We start from the raw sequence: 26,914 nt of genomic DNA on the forward strand, positions 1-26,914 counted from the left end.
GCAGTGTGTACCATCCAGAAGATACACTGCAGCAATGCACCAAGGCTCCTTAGACAGCATCTTCCAAACCCGCGACCTCTACCACCTAGAAGGACAAGGGCAGCAAGTGGTTGGGAACACCACCATCTGCAAGTTCCCCTCCAAGTCACATACCATCCTGACTTGGAACTGTATCACCGTTCCTTCACTGTCGCTGGGTCAAACTCCTGGAACTCCCTTCCTAACACCACTGTGGGTGTACCTACCTCACATGGACTGCAGTGGTTCAAGAAAGCAGCTCACCACCACCTTCTCAAAGGCAATTAGGGATGGGCAATAAATGCTGGCCTGGCCAGCGACGCCCACATCCTATAAATGAATGTCTCAAATTCCACACTCCCATCTATCCCCGATAACCTTTGATTCCTTTGCCTAACAAGAATTTATCTACCTCTGCCTTAAAAATATTCAATGACCCCGCCTCCACCACCTTCTGAGGCAGAGTGTTCCAAAGTCGCACAACCCTGGGAGAAAAAAATTTCTCATCTCTGACCTCTAATTTTAAAACCGTGCCCCCTAGTTCTGGACTCACCCACAAGAGGAAACATCCTTTCCACATCCACCTTGTCAAGACCGTTCAGTATTTTATATACTTCAATTAAGTCTCCCCTCACTCTTCTAAACTCCAGTGAAAACAAGCCCAGTCTGTCCAACCTTTCCTCATAAGACAACCCACTCATTCCAGGTATCAATCTAGTAAACCTCCTCTGAACCACCTCCAACACATTTACATCCTTCCTTAAATAATGCCCTGTATAACTGAAGCATAACATCCTTACTTTTATTAATAATTCCTCTCGTAATAAAGGATAGCATTCCATCAGCCTTCTTTATTACTTGCTGTACCTGCAGACTAACATTTTGTGACTCATGCACTAGAACACCTAGATCCCTCAGCACCTCGGAATTCTGCAGTCATTCTCCGTTTAAATAATACTCTGCTTTTTTATTCTTCCTGCCAAAGTAAACAACTTCATATTTTCCCACATTATACTCCATCTGCCAGATTTTTGCCCACTCACCCTATCTATATCGGTCTGCAACCTCCTTATATCCTCTTCACAACATACTTTCCTACCTATCTTTGTGTCATCTGTAAATTTAGCTACCATGCCATCGCTCCCCTCATTTGAATCATTGATATCAGTTGTAAAAAGTCAAGGCCCCAGCACAGACTCCTGTGGGACTCCAATCTTCACATCCTGCCAATCAGAAAAGGACCCATTTATGCATACTTTCTATTTTCTGCCAGCCAGCCAATCTTCTATCCATGTTATTATTTTACCCACTACACCATGAGCTCTTACTTTGTGCAATAACTTTTATGTGGCACCTTGTCAAATGCCTTCTGGAAATCCAAGTACAGTACGTCAACGGGCTCCCCTTTATCCACAGCGCATGTTACTCCTTCAAAGAACTCCAATAAATTGGTTAAACATGATTTCCCTTTCACAAAACCATGCTGACTATTCCCCATTACCTTGAGTTTTTAAGTACCCAGCTATAGCCTCCTTAATGATCAGCGCTGTGGAGCCAGGAAGACTCACAGACGGAAGCACTGCGCAGCAAATAAAGCCGATTGTTTTAATTATAAAAAATAATTGGACATTATGGGAAAATGTGCCAGTGCAAGATCTCTTTGCTCAAAAGCACACTACAAAAGAACTTCACATGAAAGAAGTGCACCAACCTCCAGAAGAAAAGGAACCAGGAGATTTCCTAGGAGAAATTAATGACCCAAATCAAGGATTTTGGACGGCAGTAATCTATGTAAACAGACACCTAGAGTTCTGTCAGACCAAGAGCCATGGTCGATGAGACATTTCCGACAACTGGTGGACACACAGTTGCATGGTCCAAAGGATATCCAACTGAAAGTGAAGGGTAAGCTTCAACTAACTCTCCAACATAGAGGGAGACAAATTATGGAAACCCTACATGTCTTGCAAAACCAAGAATTTTCCTTCTTAAGAAGAAAAGCGTGCTTAGACTTGCAACTGATCAAGAAGATTGATGAAGTCAAACAGCAACAGGTAAACAGTTGCTTTCAAGCAGACTATCCAAAACTTTTCACAGGTCTCAGAAGACTCAAGACAGAGTATAGAATCACACTTAAAGAAAATGCCAGAGCAGTGAGTATCTTCACACCCAGAAAGATACCTTACCCATTGATGAACCAAGTTCAAGACCAGTTGGAAGAGATGACCAGGCGGGGAGTCATTTCTCCGGTTGCACTGCCAATGGAGTGGTGTTCAGCCATGGTTCCTGTCCAGTAACAAACTGGAACTCTATGTATTTGTGCGGATTTAACACAGCTTAACAGAGCAGTAGCGCATGAAATTCATCCAGTGTCCACAGTGGATGACAGCTCAGCGAAACTCTCTCAGAGCACCAAACTTTAGCAATAGTGGGTTTGGGAAGGGTTCCTAAGACACGACCTCAAAATTACTAACCACATTTATAACACCTTTCGGGATGTTTTGTTTCAATTGGTTACTGTTTGGAATAACTTCCGCACCAGAGATCTTCCAAAGATCTATCTCTAACATCTTAGAAGGACTCGAGGTAATTATTTGTCACATGGATGACATCTTGATACATGGATGGTCAGTCGTGAAACATGACCACAGAGATCGAGCAGATCTACAGCGACCTCAAGAAGCAGGGCTAACTAAATTAGAAGTGCGAATTCTCCAAGACCTCAGTTTGTTTCTTGGGACACATAGTGAGCAGTGAAGGTATAATGGCAGATCCACAGAGGACACGAGCCATTGCAGAATTCCCTACTCCTACTTCCATTCAGCAACTCCAAAGATTCCTGGGAATGGTGAGTCAGTTAGACAAAGTTGTACCTCATTTAGTGCAGGTAACAGAACCAGTAAGACAACTCCTCAGAAAAGAGCAAGTGTGGTGTTGGAGTTCACACCAAGAACAAGCATTCTGGAAGATTAAAGAGATGCTCATATCACTGGACATCTTGGCACACTATAACCCTACACTACCAACAACAATAGCGGCAGACACCTCCTCCACTGGGTCAGGGGCAGTCCAGTTCCAGGAAGAACCTAATGGTTTTCATAAACCAGTATACTACACATCTAGAGCTTTGTCCGAGATGGAGACAGGGTATGCGGTAAGTGAAAAAGAAGCACTTGCCGTCACATGGGCGTGTGTAAAGTTTTCTGACTACATCATTGAATTGAGAGTTGTCATCGCGACAGACCATAAACATTTGGTATCTTTGTTGGATGAAAAGGAGATTGCAAAAATGCCTCCAAGAATCCAAAGATTTTGTTTAAGATTGATGAGATATAAGTATGAGACAGTATATGTCCAGGGAAAGATGCAAATGTCTGCTGATGCACTTTCAAGAGAATTGGTAGACCATCCGACAAAACAAGATGTGAATTTCATGTACAACATAGAGCCATAGTCACAATACACTGCGCAAAATTGGCCAGCAAGCATACAGAAATTCATCACGCCCACCAAAGCAATGAAGAATGTATTCGCATAAGACAGTGTTGCACACAAGGGTGGCCACAAGAACATCCTGGTGGAAAAAGGACAAAAACTTTCTAGGAACATAGAAAATACTTCACAATTATTGACGACTTGCGAGTTTACAATGACGGTCATTCCCAGTTCACTGAGATCGGATATCTTGGAACATCTACATCAAGGCCGTATGGGAATAATGAAGTGCAGAGCAAGGGCACAATCATCAGTGTGGTGGCCAGAAATATCCAAAGACATCGAGAATGTGATCCAGAACTCCCAGAACTGTGTAAGACAAAGACCAGAACAGTGTGAACCTCTGTTTACTCAATTTCCGATCAGACCTTGGCAACGGCTGAGTATGAATTTATATTTGCCAGTTCCGAAGAAGGGTCACTGACCTGAAAAGTTAACTCTGCTTCTCTCTCCACAGATGCTGCCAGACCTGCTGAGTATTTCCAGCATTTCTTGTTTTTATTTCGGATTCCAGCGTCTGCAGTATTTTGCTTTTATTCTATATGAATTTATTCATGTTTGACAGCATAATCATCATTGATTATTTCTCAAGGTGGGTCGAAGTGAGAAGGTTGCATTCAAACAGCAACAGAAGCAGTTATAAGAATTCTACAAGACGTCTTTATGACGCATGGTATCCCTGACGAAATACTGTCAGGCAACGGACCACAGTTTGCGAATGAATATTTTACTCAATTTGGGACAACAGTGGGATTTCAACATCTCACAAGTTGACCACATTATCCACAGTTGAATGGAAAGAATGGAAGAACCATAAAGTCCTTATTGAAGAAGAATTCCAACCTCACTTCGAATTTATCGATCTACACCTTTGATGTGCGGACTATCACCCGCAGAATTACTGATGGGCAGGAAGATGAGAATGCAACTTCCTGTGTTACTTAAAAAATTGCCTCCAGGATTGAACGTCCGGGATTATGAGAGAGCAAGAGTCCGGGAAAACTCCAAGGGAAGGCAAAAAACTCGAAATTACAATGGAGACTTAGCAAAATCAAATAACGGCCAAAGAGTATGGATACATGACCTAGAAAGGGAAAGTACTGTAATCCACAAAGATGAAAACTACCAGAGATCGTGTGTGGTACACACACAACTGAAGGAAACTTACGCAGAAATAGGTGAAGCATTATCCCTATTCCCCCAGAAGCAACAGGCTATCATCCATTTGGAAGACCCAGACGATGATGAAGAAACCCAAAGCAAACAGAATACTACAATCCTTAGTAAAGATCAACCAAGTCAGCGATACAGACTTACAAGGAAGACTACTGATCATCCCAGTCAGACTACAACCAGACCGGGGAGAGTCGTGCAACCTCCTAACAGACTAAATTTGTGAATTCAAAGGGTAGTAAATAAAGTTTAAGAAAATGTTGACTAAAGACTTGGGGGGAGATGTAGTATAAGGACATCCCTCCACTGTAAGGGTAATGATGTAACAGGTACATGGTAATGGGCTGTGGAAGAAGAGAGTAGCAGCACAAAGGATGCTAGCTAAGGAGGCTTGAGGAGAGTGTAAATTTTGATATGTAAATAATAAGAGTTATTAGTTGACATTATCTAGACTCCAAGACTTTCTCAATAATGCCCTAGCTATGCTACAATTACAACAACAACACACAACAGTCAGGACAACCCAAAAAGCTTTGCAGCCAATGGAGTGATTTTGAAGCACAGCAGCCGATTTGTGCACAGCAAGCTTCCAGAAATAGCAATGTGATAACGACTGGATAATCTGCTCATATTTATTGAGGGATAAATAATGGGCAGGAGACCGGGATGAACACCCCTGCTCTTCTTCAAAACAGTGCCATAGGATCTTTTACATCCACCTGAGAGGGCCTCATCATGTGAAAGATGGCACCTCCAACAGTGCAGCACTCCCTCCGTACTGCACTGGGAGGGTCGGTTTGGAATCATGAGGCTCATGTCTCCAGAGTGGGACTTGAACCCACAACCTTCTGATGTAGATGTGAGAGTGGAACCAACTGAGCTGAGGGGAGGTGGAAGGAGGATTCAGCATACAGGCCTGTAGAATATTAATGGGATATTTGTAAAGAAAGTGCAGAGGTATGGAATAAGTATGGAATAAAGAAACAAACTACCATTAGTTGTAGGATGTTACAGATAAATAAAGAGGTTAGTAAAAAATTGAACTTAAAGATGTGAGCCTGGAAGAACTAATGGAGAATACTTCAGTAAGGCGTTTGATAAGGTTCCCCATGGCAGGCTGATGGAGAAAGTGAAGGCGCATGGGGTCCAGGGTGTACTAGCTAGATGGATAAAGAACTGGCTGGGCAACAGGAAACAGAGAGTAGCAGTAGAAGGGAGTTTCTCAAAATGGAGACGTGTGACCAGTGGTGTTCCACAGGGATCCGTGCTGGGACCACTGTTGTTTGTGATATACATTAATGATTTGGAGGAAAGTATAGGTGGTCTGATTAGCAAGTTTGCAGACGACACTAAGATTGGTGGAGTAGCAGATAGTGAAGGGGACTGTCAGGGAATACAGCAGAATATAGATAGATTGGAGAGTTGGGCAGAGAAATGGCAGATGGAGTTCAATCAGGGCAAATGCGAGGTGATGCATTTTGGAAGATCCAATTCAAGAGTGAACTATACAGTAAATGGAAAAGTCCTGGGGAAAATTGATGTCCAGAGAGATTTGGGTGTTCAGGTCCACTGTTCCCTGAAGGTGGCAACGCAAGTAAATAGAGTGGTCAAGAAGCCATACGGCATGCTTTCCTTCATCGGACGGGGCATTGAGTACAAGAGTTGGCAGGTCATGTTACAGTTGTATAGGACTTTGGTTCGGCCACATTTGGAATACTGCGTGCAGTTCTGGTCGCCATATTACCAAAAGGATGTGGATGCTTTGGAGAGGGTGCAGAGGAGGTTCACCAGGATGTTGCCTGGTATGGAGGGCGCTAGCTATGAAGAGAGGTTGAGTAGATTAGGATTATTTTCATTAGAAAGACGGAGGTTGAGGGGGGACCTGATTGAGGTGTACAAAATCATGAGAGGTATAGACAGGGTGGATAGCAAGAGGCTTTTTCCCAGAGTGGGGGATTCAATTACTAGAGGACACGAGTTCAAAGTGAAAGGGGAAAAGGTTAGGGGGGATATGCGTGGAAAGTTCTTTACGCAGAGGGTGGTGGGTGCCTGGAACGCATTGCCAGTGGAGGTGGTAGACGCGGGCACGATGGCGTCTTTTAAGATGTATCTAGACAGATACATGAATGGGCAGGAAGTAAAGAGATACAGAACCTTAGAAAATAGGTGACATGTTTAGAGAGAGGATCTGGATCGGCGCAGGCTTGGAGGGCCGAAGGGCCTGTTCCTGTGCTGTAATTTTCTTTGTTCTCTTTGTTCTTTATGTGGAATTAAGACAAGAGAGCATGAGGCAAAAGCAATTTCAACAAATATCAAAAGGAACAGTAAAATATTTTACATCAGTTAAGAGAAGATTGGTGAAAATGATATGTGTGCTATGTGAAGAGAGGATTGTCAATTTGTAGATGGAAGGTATTTTACGTACATATTACATCGAATGTACGGCACAGAACAGGCCATTTGGCCCAACTGGTGTTTCTGCTCCACACGAGCCTCCGTTCACTCCTCTTCATCTCACCCTATCAGCAGATGCTGCTATTCCTTTCTCACTCATGGGTTCATCTAGCTTCTGCCTAAATGCATCTATGCTATTCTCCTCAACCATTCCCTGTGAAAAGAAATTGTAGCTTCAGCTTTTATTTGCTGTTGTTTTACATACTGGACCTAAAAGGGCATCTTGTGCAAAGTGAGGAGAATAGGAAGGGTTATAGTGAGGGGACTACAATTTCGATCCTTCTATCCACACCCTCCCTGCCCCTTGACCCAGGGTAAATACTTCATAATCGGTCTTTATTAAAGAGAAGGATGTGAGAGAGAGGAGGTGAACTGTTTGAGAGCAAGCTGAGTGAGATGTTATGATCGAGCGACAACTCTTCAGTGGGTCAGTTAGTGACGACGGTTGTAAACTGGGTGGGAGTTTGCTGATGTGTTACAGGAAGTGACAGGGTTGGAATTTACTCTTAAACGCAATTGGGAGAGAGCTGAGTCCCACTGTCCCACAGATACTGCTTCATCCCAGCCTCCCGGGAGCAGGAATCGTGACTGTTGAATGGTGGGTAAACCACTGAAGGGGGCGGGTGTGAGGGCACAGGACAGCTCATCACCTGGGTATAACTGAGATCGGGGCAATGACCTGCTAAAAGGTACCTGGACCTGCACCTGAGGTGCTGTAACCTGCAAGGTTATGGACCAGGTGCTGGAAGGTAGGATTAGAATGGGCGGCTAGTTTTTTTTTTAGCCGGAGAGACACGATGGGCTGAATGGCCTCCTTCCGTGCTGTAACTTTTCTATGGTTCTAACCTTCACACACAAAGAATGACCGTTTGGAGGTGGGCGAGAGGGAAACCAGGGCATCTGTATCCCAGGGTGATCTTCTGGAGACGAGGGGCCGAAGCTGAGGGGAGGTTGGGGGGAAGCGGGTGAAAGGGGAGGGGGCACAGTAAGGGGGGGACGCGTGTGTGTGTGTGTCTGTCTGTGTACGCGTGTGTGTGTGTGTGTCTGTCTGTGTGCGTCTGTCTGCGTGTGTGTGTGTGTGTCTGTCTGCGTGTGTGTGTGTGTCTGTCTGTGTGCGTGTGTGTGTGTATGTGTATGTGTGTCTGCGTGTGTGTGTGCGTGTGTGTGTCTGTCTGTCTGTCTGTGTGTGTGTGCGTGTGTGCGTGTGTGTGTGTGTGTGTCTGTCTGTGTGTGTGTGTCTGTGTGTGTGAGTGTGTGTGTGTCTCTCTGTGTGTGTGTGTCTCTCTGTGTGTGTGTGTCTCTCTGTGTGTGTGTGTCTGTGTGTGTGTCTGTGTGTGTGTGTGTGTCTCTGTGTGTGTGTGTGTGTGTCTCTGTGTGTGTGTCTGTGTCTGTGTGTGTGTGTGTCTGTGTGTGTCTGTGTGTGTGTGTCTGTGTGTGTGTGTGTCTGTGTGTGTCTCTGTGTCTATGTGTTTGTGTGTGTGTGTGTCTGTGTGTGTGTCTGTGTGTGTGTCTGCGTGTGTGTATGTCTGTGTGTGTGTCTGTGTGTGTATGTCTGTGTGTGTGTCTGTGTGTGTGTGTCTGTGTGTGTGTCTGTGTATGTGTGTGTGTGTGTCTGTGTGTGTCTGTGTGTGTCTCTGTGTGTGTGTATGTGTGTGTGTTTCTGTGTGTGTGTATGTGTGTGTGTGTCTGTGTGTGTGTGTGTCTCTGTGTGTGTGTCTCTGTGTGTGTCTCTGTGTGTGTGTCTCTGTGTGTGTGTGTGTGTGTGTGTGTCTCTGTGTGTGTGTGTGTGTCTGTGTGTGTGTGTGTCTGTGTGTGTCTGTGTGGCGGGGTGGGTCCTTGTTCACTTACATTGTCTTTTATTTATAAAAAGTTCAATCTGAACCCCAGCGATGATGTCTTCGGTCAGAATTCTTCTCCCTTCGTAGCTCCATCTTACCATCATGAGACAACCTCTACCCACTGGACTCGACCACAGTCAGCTTACATTCATTCATAGGAAAGAAAGAAAAGCACAGTTTACATGATTAAGAGTCATTAATACAATTAAGGTAAATAACACATTGGCTTGCACACTTTGTGTACAGTAAGATCCCACAAACAGCAGTGATAATAGAGACTGGTTAATCTGTGCTTTTTTATAGGAGAAGAGCAGGGAGGGGCGTTCTCCCCGGGGTCCTGGTCAATGTTTATCCCTGAACCAACATCACTAAAGCAGATGATCTGGTCATTATCAAATGGCAGTTTGTGGGATCTTGCTGTGCACAAATTGGCTGGCGTATTTCCTACACTACAACAGTGACTATACTTCAAAAGTACTTCATTGGCTGTAAAGAGCCTTAGAACGTCCTGAGCTTGTGAAAGGTGCTATATAAATGCAAGTCTTTCTTCATTATATGGATTTGAACTGCTCCCACTCTGAAGTCCCAGGTTTGATCACACTTGATATTAATTAATTCACTTCAAAGATATAATGAATATTTCATTTCCTTCCTCCCTCCTCCCTTCCTCCCTTTCCTCATCCCATTCTCCATCACTCCCCACCTCCCTCCCTCACTTCTTCCATCCCCACCTCCATCCCGCCATCTTTCCCTCATTTCCGTCCCTCCCTCCCTTCCCCTTCACTTCCCTATCTCCTCCCTCACTCCCCTCCCTCCCCACCTACCCTTCCTCCTCGCCCATTCCCCCTCCTTCAATCCTCACCTTCCTCCTTCTCCCTCCTCTATCTCTTCCCCTCCCACTCCTCCCTTCCCTCCCTCCCTACTTCCCCTCCCTTCTTCTCCCTCACTCCTCCCTCCCTCCCCACCCCCTCTTTCCTCTTCCCTACCTCCTCCCTCACTCCCCCTCCCTCTGCATCTCCCACTGACCCTCCCCTACCCCCTCCCCTACTCCTCCCTTCTTCCTCCACTCCCTCACCTACCCCATCCTCACCCCCCACCCCCTCCTGTCCCATTCCTAAACTCCTCCCCTCCCACTTCCTCCCCTACATTCTCCCCACCTATTTCCCTCCACTCCCTCCTCTGCCCCATCCCCTCCCATTCCCCTATACCTCCCCCCATACCCCTCTCCTGCCTCCTCTCCTACACCCCCCCCCCCCTCACAGGGTTTGAGATGCGGGTCCTGCGTGTGACACTGACACTTCTCGGGATGTGTGTGCTGACGGTCTGTGGTCAGCAGGCGACGGGGGCGCCCCCCCTTCGGGAGAAGGTGGGTGTCCGATTGTCGGGGTACCCCCGCAAGCACAATGAGGGCAGAGTGGAGGTCTTCTATGAAGGAGAGTGGGGGACGATCTGCGATGATGACTTCAAGCTGGAAAACGCGCATGTTCTGTGCAAGATGATGGGCTTCACGAAGGCCACAGGCTGGACTCACAGTGCCAAGTACGGCAAAGGGGCAGGTGAGGCCTCGAGGGTGTTACAGTGTCCCCAGTGACCCCTCCCTCTAACTTGCAGCCCAAGAGAAAAACAATCAGTGGGACATAAAGCAAAGATCCCACCCATTCGCCATCTGACATCATCATCAAAGCAGACAAGACCATCCCTTAGAATCACACAGCAAAGCAGGAGGCCATTCAACCCATTGTGCCTGTGCTAGCTCTGTGAAAGAGCTATCCAATTAGTGCCCCTTAGACAGCACCTTCCAAACCCACGACCTCTACCAACTAGAAGGACAAGGGCAGCAAATACATGGGAACACCACCACCTGCAAGTTCTCCTCCAAGTCACACACCATTCTGACTTGGAACTATATCGCCGTTCCTTCACTGTCACTGGGTCAAAATCCAGGAATTCCCTTCCTAACAGCACTGTGGGTGTTCCTACCCCACATGGACTGCAGTGGTTCAAGAAGGCAGCTCACCACCACCTTCTCAAGGGCAATTAGGGACGGGCAATAAATGTTGGCCTGGCCAGCGATGTCCACTTCCCAAAAAGTGAATTTTTAAAAACCATATGACCATACAACCGTACGAATTAGGAACAGAAGTAGGCCATTCGGCCCGTTGAGTCTGCATCACCATTCAACAAGATCATGTGTATTTGAATTACACACTCCCATTTTCCCCTGATAATCGTTGATTCCCTTACCTAACAAGAATCTATCCTCCGCCTTAAAAATATTCACTGACCCCGCCTCCACTACCTTCTGAGGCAGAGAGTTCCAAAGTTGCACAACCCTCTGAGAGAAAAAAAATTCTCCTCATCTCTGTCCTAAAAGGGCGACCCCTAATTTTAAAACAGTGCCCGCTTGTTCTGGACTGACCCACAAGAGAAAACATCCTTTCCACATCCACCTTGTCAAGACCATTCAGAATCTTAGAAACTTCAATCAAGTCTCCCCTCACTCTTCTAAACTCCAGTGAAAACAAGCCCAGTCTGTCCAACCTTTCCTCATAAGACAACCCACTCATTCCAGGTATCAATCTAGTAAACCTCCTGTGAACTGCCTCCAACGCATTCACATCCTTCCTTAAATAAGGAGACCAAAACTGCACACAGTATTCGAGATGTGGTCTCACCAATGCTCTGTATAACTGAAACAGCCCCACTCCACCCACACTTTCCCTGTAATACCCAGGGACTGGATTTGAATATGAACAACTGAGAGTGCATGTAAGACCATAAGAAATAAGAGTAGGAGGAGGCCATTCGACCCTTCATCATGGCTGACCTTCCCACACTAATCCCACATCTCTTAATATCTGAGCAACCAGAAATCTCTTCATCTCTCTCTTGAATGTACTCAATGCCTGAGAGTCCAGCGGTCTCTGAACTAGAGAATTCCAAAGATTCGCAACCTTCTGAGTGAAGAAATGTCTCCACATCTCAGCCCTAAATGGCCGACCTCTTACTCTGAGACTGTAACCCTGTGTTCGAGCTTCCCCAGCCAGGGAAATGTTTTCTCAGCACTTTCTCTATCAAACCCACTGTGAATTTTATATGTTTCAATGAGATCACCTCTCATTCTTCTAAATGTTAGGGAATTCAGGCCCATTAATTCTACTCAATCTCACCTCATAGGACAATCCATTTATCCCAAGAATCAGTCAGGTCAGGCTTCCTGATCCTGGGAACGATCCGATTAATCACACACCCCTGCCCTTACTCCATAACTCTGTAGATTTTCCCCTTTCAAGTATTTATCCAATTTGCTTTTGAAAGTTATGATTGAATCTGCTTCCACTGCCCTTCCAGGCAGTGCATTCCAGTTCATAGAATCACAGCACAGAAGGAGGTCATTCAGCCCATCGTGTCTGTGCTGGCTCTCTGCAATAGCAACTCAGCTAGTCCCACTCTCTGCCTTTTCCCTGTAATCCTGCAAATTTTTTCTCTTCAGATAATTATCCAATTCCCATTTGAAAGCCTCGATTGAGTCTGCCTCCACCACATTCTCAGGGAGTGCATTCCAGATCCGAACCACTCACTGCGTAAAAAAGCTTTTCCTCATGCCTTTTTACATTTTTTGCATTTATTTCATTTCATCTTAGTTTGTTCAGTTTGCTTACCCACTGTTTTTTTCAGGTTGTTTTTCTTCAGGTTTGCACTTGCTGATGTTCTATATTCAGTATATTCACACCTAATCTGTACTAATGCTTTGTCTTTCAAAACACCATTAACATATTGTTTGCCTTTGCTCCGTGACCTTTTGGTCAGCTATGTGGCCTGGTCCAATCTGCACCTTCTCCTTTGTTATCTCTTGCCCAACCCCCACCTCACTTGTTTATAATCTGTGACTTTTCTAATATTTGTCAGTTCCGAAGAAGGGTCACTGACCCGAAACGTTAACTCTGCTTCTTTTTCCACAGATGCTGCCAGACCTGCTGAGTGAATCCAGCATTTCTTGTTTTTGTTTCAGATTTCCAGCATCTGCAGTATTTTGCTTTTATTTTCCTCATGTCTCCTCTGGTTCTTTTGCCAATCACTTTAAATTGGTGTCCTCTGGTTCTCGACTCTTCCACCATTGGGAATTGTTTCTCCCGTTCTACTATGTCCAGACCCCTCATGATTTTGAAGACCTCTCTCAAATCTCCTCTCAACCTTCTCTTCTCCAACGAGAACAGACCCAGTTTCTCCAATCTCTCCACGTAACTGAAGTTCCTCATCCCTGGAACCATTCTTGTAAGTCTTTTCTGCATCCTCTCCAATGCCTTCACATTCTTCCTAAAGTGTGGTGCCCAGAACTGGACACAATATTCCAGCTGAGGCTGAACCCGTGTTTTATACAGGTTCACCATAACTCACTTGCTTTTGTACTCTATGATTCTATTCATAAATCCCAGGATCCGTATGCCTTATTAACTGCTTTCTCAGCCTGTCCTGCCACCTTCAATGATTTATGTACATACACCCCCAGGTCCCTCTGCTCCTGCACCCTCTTTAGAATTGTATCTTTTATTTTATATTTCCTCTCCTCATTCTTCCTACCAAAATCAATCACTTCACACTTCTCTGCATTAAATTTCATTTCTCATGTGTCCGCCTATCCCACCATCCTGTCTATGTCCTCTTGAAGTCTATCACTATCCTCCTAGCAGTTCACAATAATTCCAAGTTTTGTGCCATCTACAAATTTTGAAATTGTTCCCTGTACACCCAAGTCTAGGGCGTTAATACAGATCAAGAAAAGCAGTGGTCCTAATACTGACACCTGTGGAACCCCATTATATACAATCCTCCACTACTCTCTGTTACCTGTCACTCAGTCAACTGCATATCCACACTGCCATTGTCCTGTTTATTCCTTGGCCTCTAACTTTGCTGACAAGCCTGTTATGTGACATAGATTTTATCAAATGCCTTTTGGAAGTCCATGTACACCATATCAACCACATTACCCTCATCAACTCTCTCTGTCACTGCATCAGAAAACTCAATCATATAATTTAAGGATGATTTGCCCTTTACAAATCCATGCTGGCTTTCTTTAATTCATCCACATTTGTCCAAGTGACTGGTAATTTTGTCCCGAATTATTGTTTCTGAAAGCTTTCTCAACACCGAGGATAAACTGACTGGTCTGTAATTGCTGGGTTTATCCTAACACCCTTTTTTGAACAAAGGATGTAACATTTGCAATTCTCCAGTCCTCTGGCACCACCCCTGTACCGAAGGAGGATTCGAAGATTATGGTCAGTGGCTCTGCAATTTCCACTCTTAGTTCCCTCAGTATCAGTCTTAACTACAGCTGACCTTTATAATACCTCCTCTTTATCAATTTTTAGCCCCTCCAGTATCTCAGCTACCTCCTCTTTCACTGTAACTTTGGAAAGAGATCACAACAAGTCACAGTTTAAAAATAAGTTCTCCTCATCTCTCCTCTAGGTCTTTAAATCTGTGTCCTCTGGTTACTGACCCTTCTGCCATTGGAAACAGTTTCTCCTTATTTAAGCTATCAAAACCCTTCATAATGTTGAAGCTCTGTTAAATCTCCCCCTAATCTTCTTTGCTCCAAGGAGAACAACCCCAGCTTCTCCAATCTCTCCAAGTGACTGAAGTCCTTCCTCCCTCGTACCATTCCAGTAAATCTCCTCTGTACCTTCTCGAAGGCTTTGATGCCATTCTTAAAGAGGGGCAGATTGTAAAATTGTCTTTCCCATTGCTTTGCAGGAAGGGTGTGGCTGGATAACCTGGATTGTCGTGGGACGGAGAAGGATGTCTCCGAGTGCAAATCCCTAGGATGGGGTCAAACCGACTGCACACATGAGGAGGATGCCGGAGTTATCTGCAAGGATGAGCGGATCCCTGGATTCATAGACTCGAACGTCATTTCGGTAATGAATTGGCGCTATTTGTCACACCCACCAAGTGCAACACTCAGCCTTATGGAGTGGGACTGTGCGAGCTGTGAGCCATGGCTTAGTGGGGAATGCTCTGACTTCTAAGTTAGAAGGTTGTGGGTTCAAATCCTCACTCTAGAGATTTGAGCACATAATCCAGGCTGGTGCTCCCAGTATAATACTGAAGGAGAGCTGTACGTCCAACCTATCTGCCTTTTCAGGTGAATGTTAAAGGTCACCTGGTGCTACTCTGGAGAGCAGGGAAGTTTTCAATCAAAATCACTAAAAGCAGTTTATCAGGTTGTGGTCGTTTTGCTGTTTGTGGGACCTTGTGTGCAAATTGTCTGCCGTGTTTCCTGCAATTCAAAAAGTCCTGAGGTTGTGACAGGTGCTTTATTAATGCAAGTTCTTTCTTCCTAATTTGCTGAACTGTTTGTCTCTGGAGCACAAATGCCTTTCTGTGCAGCTCACCCTCAATGTGGCTGAAATTGGAAACTCACCAATGCCAGCCTTTATTCATAGGATGTGGGTGTCTCTGGCAAAGTCTACTCCATCTCTGCTCATAGGACAATCCCGCCATCCCAGGAATCAGTCTGGTGAACCTTCGTTGCACTCCCTCTAAGGCAAGTATATCCTTCCTTAGGCAAGGAGATCAAAGCTATACACAGTGCTTCAGGTGTGGATTCATCAAGTCCCTATGTAATTGTAGTAAGATTTCTTTGCTCTTATACTCCAATCCTTTTGTAATAAAGGCAAACATAGCATTTGCCTTCCTAATTGCTTCCTGTACCTGCTTGTTAACTTTCTGTGATTCACGAACAAGGACACCCAGATCCCCTTGAAAACCAACATTTCCCAGTCTCTCACAAGCAAAAAAAAAAAATCAGCTTTTCTATTATTCCGGCCAAAGTGGATAACTTCAGACTTTGCCACATTATATTCCATCTCCCATGTTCGTGACCACTCACTTAACATGTCCATATCCCCTTGCAGCCTCTTTGCATCCTCCTCACAACTTATTTTCCCACCTAACTTTGTATCATCAGCCCACTTGAATATGTTACACTCTGTCTCCTCATCTAAGTCATTAATATCAATTGTAAAATGCGAAGCGCATTTGTGATAACACCAAGCTGACTCTGAGGACCAAGCTGAGGCCAGGCCTGTGTTCTCAACACCTTGCTGTATGGCTGTGAAACATGGGAGACTTCTAGCTGCCAGGAAAGGAAGTTCAATAATTTCCATCTTTGCTGGCAGGACAAAATCACAAATGCAGCAGCCCTCTCAAAGGCAGAACTTCTGAATGTGTTGGCACTGATCAAACTGAGGCGGCTTCGGTGGATCGGATTGACCGATCCGCAGGATAGAAGACAGTCGCATGCCCAAAGACGTTTTGTATGCTGGGGCCAGACGACCAGTGGGGTGTTCTCAAGGATGCCCGCAAGTGTGACATGAAGGCCCTAAAAATGCTGACTATTGCACCTGGGAGTCACTAGCTGGTGAAAGAGGGAAATGGCGACACATCCTGTGGGCTGGTGTGCACTACCACGATGACCAGTTGATACAGCAGCTTGGCAACAGGCACCGACATCAAAAACAACTCACAGCGTCACTTGGCAGCTTCATGTGCAGCACTTGTGGCAGAACCTGCCTCTCAAGGATTGACCTTCACAGCCAACAGCAAAGTTTAGTTTTGTTTAGTTTAGAGATACAGCACTGAAACAGGCCCTTCGGCCCACCGAGTCTGTGCCGACCATCAACCACCCATTTATACTAATGCTACACTAATTCCATATTCCTACCACATTCCCACCTGTCCCTATATTTCCCTCAATTTATAATGGCCAATTAACCTATCAACCTGCAAGTCTTTGGCATGTGGGAGGAAACCGGAGCACCCGGAGGAAACCCACGCAGACACAGGGAGAATTTGCAAACTCCACACAGGCAGTACCCAGTATTGAACCCGGGTCGCTGGAGCTGTGAGGCTGCGGTGCTAACCACTGCGCCACAGGTGCACCAAAAGAAGACACTCCACCTAAATGGATTGTTTTCTGTGTGTCCTTCATTTTTCGTAGATGGAAGGATGTCAACCAATTAGCTGAGTCCCAAGTACTGATCCTTGCGGTACCCCATTAGTTCCAGCCTACTGACCCAAAAATATCCTGTTCATTGCTGCTCTCTGTTAACCAGTCCTCATGCTAATGTATTACCTCCAATCCCACGAACCCTGATTTTATGAAATAACCTCTTGTGCGGCACCTTTTCAAATGCTTTTTGAAAATTCGAATAAACAACATTCACCCCCTAGTCACCCTACTAGTTACCTCAGAAATCAAATTTGTCAAACACAACTTCCCTTTTATAAATCCATGTTGACTCTGCCCAATTGTTTATGATTTCTAAGTGCCCTGTTACTATGTCCTTCATAACAGATTTTCACATTTCCTTACTCCTAATGTTGAGCTAACTGGCCTATAGTTTCTGCAGTATAATGGGGCTCCCGAAACTGCACGCAGTCTCTGACTTGCCGAACCAATCATTAATCCTTTACTCTTATAATCTTGGGCTCTATTTATTAGATCACATTCTATTAGTTGTTGTTACACTCACATCTGTTTTGAACATCTGGACTTTTGTTCATCCGGTTGCCTCAGTGCCTTTCCATTCAGTGTATACACTTTGTTTGTTACTCCAAAATACATGACCTCACGCATATCCACGTTAAACTGCATCTGCTCACCTCTCCGCCCATTCTGCCACCTGTCTGCATTCTGCTCAGCTGTCTGTCTATTCTGCCCCTGTCTGCCCTTTCTGTCCAATCTGCTCACCTGTTTGCCCATTCTGCCACCAATCTGCCCATTCTGTTCTGCTGTCAAAAAGAAAAAGGAAGCATTCGTAAGGGCTGGAAGGCTAGGAACAGACGAAGCACTTGAGGAATATAAAGACAGTAGGAAGGAACTTAAGCATGGAGTCAGGAGGGCTAAAAGGGGTCATGAAAAGTCATTGGCAAACAGGATTAAGGAAAATCCCAAGGCTTGTTATACATATATAAAGAGCAAGAGGGTAACCAGGGAAAGGGTTGGCCCACTCAAGGACAGAGATGGGAATCTATGTGTGGAGCCAGAGGAAATGGGCGAGGTACTAAATGAGTACTTTGCATCAGTATTCACCAAAGAGAAGGACTTGGTGGATGATGAGCCTAGGGAAGGGAGTGCAGATAGTCTCAGTCATCTCATTATCAAAAAGGAGGAGGTGTTGGGTGTCTTGCAAAGCATTAAGGTAGTTAAGTCCCCAGGGCCTGATGGGATCTACCCCAGAATACTGAGGAAGGCAAGGGAAGAAATTGCTGGGGCCTTGACAGAAATCTTTGCATCTTCATTGGCTACAGGTGAGGTCCCAGAGGACTGGAGAATAGCCAATGTTGTTCCTTTGTTTAAGAAGGGTAGCAAGGATAATCCAGGAAATTATTGGCTGGTGAGCCTTACGTCATTGGTAGGGAAACTATGAGAGGATTATTTGGGACAGGATTTACTCCCATTTGGAAACAAATGGACTTATTAGCGAGAGGCAGCATGGTTTTGTGAAGGGGAGGTCGTGTCTCACTAATTTGATTGAGTTTTTTGAGGAAGTGGCGAAGATGATTGATGAAGGAAGGGCAGTGGATGTTGTCTATATGGACTTCAGTAAAGCCTTTGACAAGGTCCCTCATGGCAGACTGGTACAAAAGGTGAAGTCACACGGGATCAGAGGTGAGCTGGCAAGATGGATACAGAACTGGCTCGGTCATAGAAGACAGAGGCTATCAGTGGATGGGTGTTTTTCTGAATGGAGGGATGTGACTAGTGGTGTTCCGCAGGGATCAGTTCTGGGACCTTTGCTGTTTGTAGTATATATAAATGATTTGGAGGAAAATGTAGCTGGTCTGATTAGTAAGTTTGCGGACGACACAAAGGTTGGTGGAGTTGCGGATAATGAGGAGGATTGTCAGAGGATACAGCAGGATATAGATCGGTTGGAGACTTGGGCGGAGAAATGGCAGATGGAGTTTAATCTGGACAAATGTGAGGTAATGCATTTTGGAAGGTCTAATGCAGGTGGGAGGTATACAGTAAATGGCAGAACCTTTAGGAGTATTGACAGGCAGAGAGATCTGGGCGTACAGGTCCACAGGTCACTGAAAGTGGCAACGCAGGTGGATAAGGTAGTCAAGAAGGCATTCGGCATGCTTGCCTTCATCGGTCGGGGCACAGAGTATAAAAATTGGCAAGTCATGTTGCAGCTGTACAGAACCTTAGTTAGGCCACACTTAGAATATTGCATGCAATTCTGGTCGCCACACTACCAGAAGGACGCGGAGGCTTTGGAGAGGGTACAGAAGAGGTTTACCAGGATGTTGCCTGGTCTGGAGGGCATTAGCTATGAGGAGAGGTTGGAAAAACTCGGATTGTTTTCACTGGAACGACGGAGGTGGAGGGGCGACATGATAGAAGTTTACAAAGTTATGAGCGGCATGGACAGAGTGGATAGTCAGAAGCTTTTTCCCAGGGTGGAAGAGTCAGTTACTAGGGGACATAGGTTTAGGTGCGAGGGGCAAAGTTTAGAGGGGATGTGCGAGGCAAGTTTTTTACACAGAGGGTGGTGAGTGCCTGGAACTTGCTGCCAGGGGAGGTGGTGGAAGCAGATACGATAGCGACGTTTAAGAAGCATCTTGACAAATACATGAATAGGATGGGAATAGAGGGATACGGTCCCAGGAAGTGCAGAAGGTTTTAGTTTAGGCAGGCATCAAGATCGGCGCAGGCTTGGAGGGCTGAATGGCCTGTTCCTGTGCTGTACTGTTCTTTGTTCTTTGTCTGCCCATTCTGCCACCTGTCTGTCCAATCTGCTCACCTGTTTGCCCATTCTGCCACCTGTCTGTCCAATCTGCTCACCTGTTTGCCCATTCTGCCACCTGTCTGTCCAATCTGCTCACCTGTTTGCCCATTCTGCCACCTGTCTGCCTATTCTACTCGTCCACCTGCTCCTTGAATCCTTTACAGTCCTTTTCACTAATTGCCAAACTTTTTAACATTTGCGTCGTCAACGACTTTTGAGATTTTTCTCTCAATGCTAAAATCCAAATCATCAATATATACTGAAAACAAAAGTGGAGGCAGCTGTGAACCCTGGGGTACGCCACTCCCAACCCCAAACCCAACCCCACAAAACAACCCTTCTCCTGTCTGTCCCATTTACCCCAATTCCTGGCTCACTGTCTGATAATCATCGTTTTATCCAAGCAGCAACATTTCGTCAGTCACTAGATTCATGACATTTTCTAACAAGCCGCTTGTGAGATGCATTATCAAAAGTTGGCCGGTTTCCTGACCAACATTTATTCCTCAACCAAAAAACAGATTATCTGGTCATTGCCCTTTGTGGAATCCTGCTCTGTGCAAATCAGCTACTGTGTTTCCTACAGTACTACAGTGACTACACTTCAAAAGGATTTCATTGGTTGTAAAGCGCTTTGGGTCATGAAAAGCACTATATAGATACAAGTCTTTCATATCTATTGCATTTTTTTAATCTATTTTTTTTATTCATTCATGGAATGTGGGCATCGCTGGCTAGGCCAGCATTTATTGCCCATCCCTAATTGCCCTTGAGAAGGTGGTGGTACCTGCAGTTCATTTGGGGTAGGTACACCCACAGCTGTTAGGAAGGGAGTTCCAGGATTTTGACCCAGCGACAGTGAAGGAACGGCGATATAGTTCCAAGTCAGGATGGTGTGTGACTTGGAGGGGAACTTGCAGGTGGTGGTTTTCCCATGCATTTGCTGCCCTTGTCCTTCTAGGTGGGAGAGGTCGTGGGTTTGGAAGGTGCTGTATAAGGAGCCTTGGTGCATTACTGCAGTGCATTTTGTAGATGGTACACACTGCTGCCACTGTGCGTCGGTGGTGGAGGGAGTGAATGTTTGTAGATGGGGTGCCAATTAAGTGGGCTGCTTTGTCCTGGATGGTGTTGAACTTCTTGAGTGTTGTTGGAGCTGCACCCATCCAGACAAGTGGAGAGTATTCCATCACACTCCTGACTTGTGCCTTGGAGATGTTGGACAGACTTTGGGGAGTCAGGAGGTGAGTTACTCACCACAGGATTCCTAGCCTCTGACCTGCTCTTGTAGCCATGGTATTTATATGGCTACTCCAGTTCAGTTTCTGGTCAATGGTAACCCCTCGGATGTTGATAGTGGGGGATTCAGCGATGGTAATGCCATTGAATGTTATGGGGAGATGGTTAGATTCTCTTTTGTTGGAGATGGTCATTTCCTGGCACTTGTGTGGTGTGAATGTTACTTTCCACTTATCATCCCAAGTCTGGATATTGTCCAGGTCTTGCTGCATTTCTACACAGACTGCTTCAGTATCTGAGGAGTCGCGAATGGTGCTGAACATTGTGCAATCATCAGCGAACATCCCCACTTCTGACCTTATGATTGAAGGAAGGTCATTGATGAAGCAGCTGAAGATGGCTGGGCCTAGGACACTACCCTGAGGAACTCCTGCAGTGATGTCCTGGAGCTGAGATGATTGACTTGCAACAACCACAGCCATCTTCCTTTGCGCTCGGTATGACTCCAGCCAGCGGAGAGTTTTCCCCCTGATTCCCATTGACTCCAGTTTTGCTAGGGCTCCTTGATGCCATACTCAGTCAAATGCTGCCTTGATGTCAAGGGCAGTCACTCTCACCTCACCTCTTGAGTTCAGCTCTTTTGTCCATGTTTGAACCAAGTCTGTAATGAGGTCAGGAGCTGAGTGGCCCTGGCGGAACCCAAACTGAGCATCAGTGAGCAGGTTATTGCTAAGCAAGTGCCGCTTGATAGCTTGATATTGACGGCATCTTCCATCACTTAACTAATAATCGAATTTAGACTGATGGGGCAGTAATTGGCCGGGTAGGTGCCAGTTTTGTAGCTGTACTGGAACAGCTTGGCTTGGGGCGTGGCAAGTTCTGGAGAACAGGTCTTCAGTACTATTGCCAGAATGTTGACAGGGCCCGTAGCCTTTGCAGTGTCCAGTGCCTTCAGTCATTTCTTGATATCACGTGAAGAAATATAAAAACAAACAGCAAAAGCTTCAACGGGTATATAAAAAGAGAGTAGCTAAAGTGAGTGTGGGACCCTTGGAGGATGTGACTGGAGATTGGATAATGGGAAACAGGGAAATGACAGATAACTTAAACCAATATTTTGTATCGGTCTTCACGGTGGAGCCACTATAAACATCCCACAGATATTAGATAAGCAAGGAGCTAATGGGAGGAAAGATCTTGTAACAGTCTCTATCACGAGGGACAAAGTATTTGACAAACTAATGGGACTAAAGGCAGACAAGTCGCCAGGACCTGATGGTCTGCATCCAAGGGTTTTAAAGGATGTGGCTGCAGAGATAGTGGAAGTGTTGGTCAAAATATTCCAGAAATCACTGGATTCCGGGTGGGCCCTAGTGGTTTGGAAAACAGGTAATGTGATGCCCCTGTTCAAGAAGGGAGGGAGACAAAAAGCAGGAAACTATAGACCAGTCAACCTAACATCGGTCATTGGGAAAATGCTAGAGTCTATTATTAAGGAAGAAATAGCAGGACATTTAGAAACGCTTAAAGCAATCAAACAGAGCCAACATGGTTTCGTGGAAGGGAAATCATGCTTGACAAATTTGCTCGAGTTCTTTGAGGATGTAACAAGCAGAGTTGATGAAGGGGAACCAGTAGATGTAGTGTATTTAAATTTCCAGAAGGCATTCGATAAGGTGCCACATAAAAGATTATCACGCGATAAGAGTTCACAGTATTGGAGGTAATGTATTAGTGTGGATTGAGGATTAGCTGACTCACAGAAGACAAGAGTCGGAATTAATGGGACTTTTTCAGGTTGGAAAGACATAACTAGTGGGGTGCTACAAGGATCAGTCCTAGGGCCTCAATTATTTACTATCTATAGTAATAACTTGGAGGAGGGGGCAGCATGTAATATATCCAAATTTGCTGATGATACAAAAATAGGTGGGAGGGCATGTTGTGATGAGGTCATAAGGAATCTGGGAAAAGGGATATAGATAGGTTGAGTGAGTGGGCAAAAACTTGGCAGATGGAGTTCAATGTTAGAAAGTGTGAGGTCATGCACTTTGGTAGGAACAATCAAAAGGCAGATTATTATTTAAATGGCGAGAGATTCCTAAAAAGTGCAGCACAGAGGGATCTGGGTGTTCTTGTGCATGAAACACAAAAAGTTAACATGCAGGTGCAGCAAGTAATTAAGAAGGCAAATGGAATTTTGGCCTTTATTGCGAAGGGGGTTGAAGTTTAAAAATAGAGAAGTCTTGTTAGAACTGTACAGGGTGTTGGTGAGGCCACACCTGGAGTACTGTGTACAGTTTTGGTCCCTGTATTTAAGAAATGATATACTGGCATTAGAGGCCGTTCAAAAGAGATTCACTAGGCTGATTCCTGGGATGAAGGGGTTGACTCATCAAGAATGGCTAAACACGTTTGGCCTTTTTTCATTGGAGTTTAGAAGAATGAGGCGAATTCTTATTGAAACGTACAAGATTCTGAGGGGGCTTGACAGGGTAGATGTTGAGAAGATGTTTCCACTGGTGGGGGAATCTCGAACTAGGGGACATAGTTATAGAATAAGGGGGCACACATTTAAAACTGAGATACGAAGGAATTTCTTCTCTCAGAGGGTAATGAATGTCTGGAATTCCCTACTCCAGAGAGTTGTGGAGGCTAGATCACTGAAAGTATTTAAAGAGGAGGTGGATAGATTTTTGAAGTATCAGGGAGTTGAGGGCTATGAGGAGCCGGCGCGAAAGACGAGTTGAGGTCTGGGGCAGATCAGCCATGATCTTATTGAATGGCGGGGCAGGCTTGAGGGGCCGAATGGCCTACTCCTGCTCCTGTTTCTTATGTTCCTATGATTCGAATTGGCTGAAGTCTGGCATCTGTGATGCTGGGTACCTCAAGAGGAGGCCAAGGTCAATCATCCACTCGGCACTTCTGGCTGAAGATTGTTGCAAATGTTTCTGCCTTGTCCTTCACACTGATGTGCTGGGCTCCCCCATCATTGAGGATGGGGATATTTGTGGAGCCACCTCCTCCAGTTAGTTGTTTAATTGTCCACCACCATTCACGGCTGGATGTGGCAGGACTGCAGAGCTTAGATCTGATCCGTTGGTTATGAGATCACTTAGCTCTGTCTATTGCATGCTGCTTTAACTGTTTGGCATGCAAGTAGTCCTGGGTTGTAGCTTCACCAGGCTGACACCTCATTTTGAGGTATGCCTGGTGCTGCTCCTGGCATGACCTCCTGCACTCTTCATTGAACCAGGGTTGGTCTCCTGGCTTGATGGTAATGGTAGAGTGGGGGATATGCCGGGCCATGAGGTTACAGATTGTGGTTGAGTACAATTCTGCTGCTGCTGATGGCCCACAGCACCTCATGGATGCCCAGTTTTTCATTGCTAGATCTGTTTGAAATCTATCCCATTCAGCACGGTGATAGTGCCACACAACACGATGGAGGGTATCCTCAATGTGAAGACGAGACTTTGTCTCCACAAGGACTGTACGTGGTCACTCCTACCAATACTGTCATGGACAGATGCATTTGCGATAGGTAGTTTGGTGAGGACGAGGTCAAGTATGCTTTTTCCCTCGTGTTGGTTCCCTCACCACCTGCCGCAGACCCAGTCGAGCAGCTATGTCATTTAGGACTCAGCCAGCTCAGTCAGTAATGGTGCCACCGAGCCACTCTTGGTGATGGACATTGAAGTCCCCTACCCAGAGTACATTCTGTGCCCTCGCCACCCTCAGTGCTTCCTCCAAATGGTGTTCAACATGGAGGAGTACTGACTCATCAGCTGAGGGTGGGGGCAGTAGGTGGTAATCAGCAGAAGATTTCCTTGCCCATGTTTGACCTGATGCCATGAGACTTCATGGGGTCCAGAGTTGATGTTGAGGACTCCCAGGGAAACTCCCTCCCGACTGTATACCACTGTGCCACCACTTTTGCTGGGTCTGTCCTGCCGGTGGGATAGGACATACCTGGGGATAGTGATGGCAGTGTCTGGGACATTGTCTGTAAGATGTCAGGCTGTTGCTTGACTAGAACAGAAACAAGAAATGCTGGAATCACTCAGCAGGTCTGGCAGCATCTGTGGAAAGAGAAGCAGAGTTAACATTTCGGGTCAGTGACCCTTCATCGGAACTTCGGGTCACTGACCCGAAACGTTAACTCTGCTTCTCTTTCCACAGATGCTGCCAGACCTGCTGAGTGGTTCCAGCATTTCTTGTTTCTGTTTCAGATTTCCAGCATCCGCAGTATTTTGCTTTTATTATGTTGCTTGACTAGTCTGTGGGACAGCTGTCCCAACATTGGCGCAAGCTCCCAGATGTTAGTAAGGAGGACTTTGCAGGGTCGACAGGGCTGGGTTTGCCGTTGTCGTTTCCGGTGCCTAGGTCGATGCCGGACGGTCCATCTGGTTTCATTCCTGACTGACTTTGTAGCGGTTTGATACAACTGAGTGACTCAGGAGGCCATTCAGTGGGCATTAAGAGTTAACCACATTGCTGTGGGTCTGGAGTCACATGTAGGACAGACCAGGTAAGGACAGCAGATCTCTTTCCCTAAAGAACACGTCTCTACTTGTGGAAGACTCTAGAACCTTAAATATAAGACAGTCCCTAATAAATCCAATCAGGAATTCAGGAGAAACTTCTTTACCCAGAGAGGGTGAGAATGTGGAACTCAGGACCACAGAAAGTGGTTGAGGTGAATAGCGGAGTTAAACATGAGGCAGAAAGGAATAAAAGAATATGTTGATGGGGTTTGATGAGGGGTGGGAGGACGCTCATGTGGAGCATAAACAGATCTAGTAATGTAGACCTGTTGGGCCGAATGGTCTGTTACTATGCTGTAAATACTGTGTAACACTTTGTCCGTCTTTGACCAAGCTTTCAGTCACCTGGTGATGATATCTTTTTATGTAGCTCGGTGTCACATTTTGTTTGATATTCGCTCCTGTGAAGCACCTTGGGATGTTTTAATATGTTGCAGGTGCTATATAAATGCAAGATGATGTTGTTGCTGAACAGCAGTTGTTATTTATTGTGTCTTTTCTCGGACAGTAAATAGAGTTTGAGGCCGTGGTGGTGTTGTGTAAATTGTAGGGGGAATTCTGTATGGACAAGGCATGGTCATTGAGAGACTTGATCCCATTCCCGCCAACAGTTATTGTGGCTACGGCTAGGTTTATAATTTGGCATTTTCTTTTCCGGGAGCCCATATGGAATCACTTCAGTGGATTCAGGAGCTGAGGAATGCGGACTTTAATGTTCCCACACAGCAATGAGCTGATGGAAAATCAAATTCCTTTTGGCTGCAGTCACTGCTCCTTGACTTTCTGTACTCCCCCATTCCTGCGAAAACTCCACTCCACTCCAACCGAGCAGAGTGAAATGAGACTGAACCCCTCCCTCCGTTGCTTTGGGGTCAGCCGTGGCTCGGTGGGTAACGCTCTGGCCTCTGAGTCAAAAGGTTATCAGTTCAAGCCCTTGTCTGGGCACTTGAGCATATCTAGGCTGACACTCCAGTGCAGTACTGAGGGAGTGCTGCATTGTTGGAGGTGTCGTCTTTCAGCTGAGAGGTTAAACCCAGGCCCTGTTTGTCCTCTCGATGCCACTATTTTGAAGGAGAACAGCAGAGTTGTCTCTAGTGTCCTGGGGCCAATATTTACCCCTCAACCAACATCACTAAAAACAGATTATCTGGTCCTTTTCACATTGCTGTTTGTGGGATCTTGCTGTGTGCAAATTGTCTGCAATCTTTCCTACATTCCAGCAGTGACTACACTTCAAAACTACTTGATTGGCTGTAAGGCTCTTTGGGATATCCTGAGGTTGTGAAAGGTTTTTTAGAAACGTCTATAAGTCTTTTTTAACCCAGTCTGTCAAAATGACGAC

At 45.6% G+C, this 26,914-nt stretch overlaps 1 protein-coding gene across 6 annotated transcripts in view; it reads left to right on the forward strand.

The window, feature by feature from the left end:
* Positions 1-26,914, forward strand: part of LOC137367435 (lysyl oxidase homolog 3B-like) — a 218,431-nt gene that overhangs the window by 16,232 nt on the left and 175,285 nt on the right. For 5 of the 6 annotated variants that reach the window (XM_068028647.1, XM_068028646.1, XM_068028644.1 and 2 more), the window contains exons 2-3: positions 10,241-10,534; positions 14,742-14,905. In XM_068028647.1, coding sequence (XP_067884748.1) covers positions 10,249-10,534; positions 14,742-14,905 — 450 coding nt within the window. In that variant the 5' untranslated portion in view covers positions 10,241-10,248. Of the gene's footprint in view, positions 1-7,676; positions 7,739-10,240; positions 10,535-14,741; positions 14,906-26,914 lie in introns of those variants that run through there. The other variant, XM_068028645.1, reaches the window with a different exon arrangement.

The sequence above is a fragment of the Heterodontus francisci genome, chromosome 1, assembly GCF_036365525.1.
Source record: "Heterodontus francisci isolate sHetFra1 chromosome 1, sHetFra1.hap1, whole genome shotgun sequence".
Classification (NCBI taxonomy): domain Eukaryota; kingdom Metazoa; phylum Chordata; class Chondrichthyes; order Heterodontiformes; family Heterodontidae; genus Heterodontus; species Heterodontus francisci.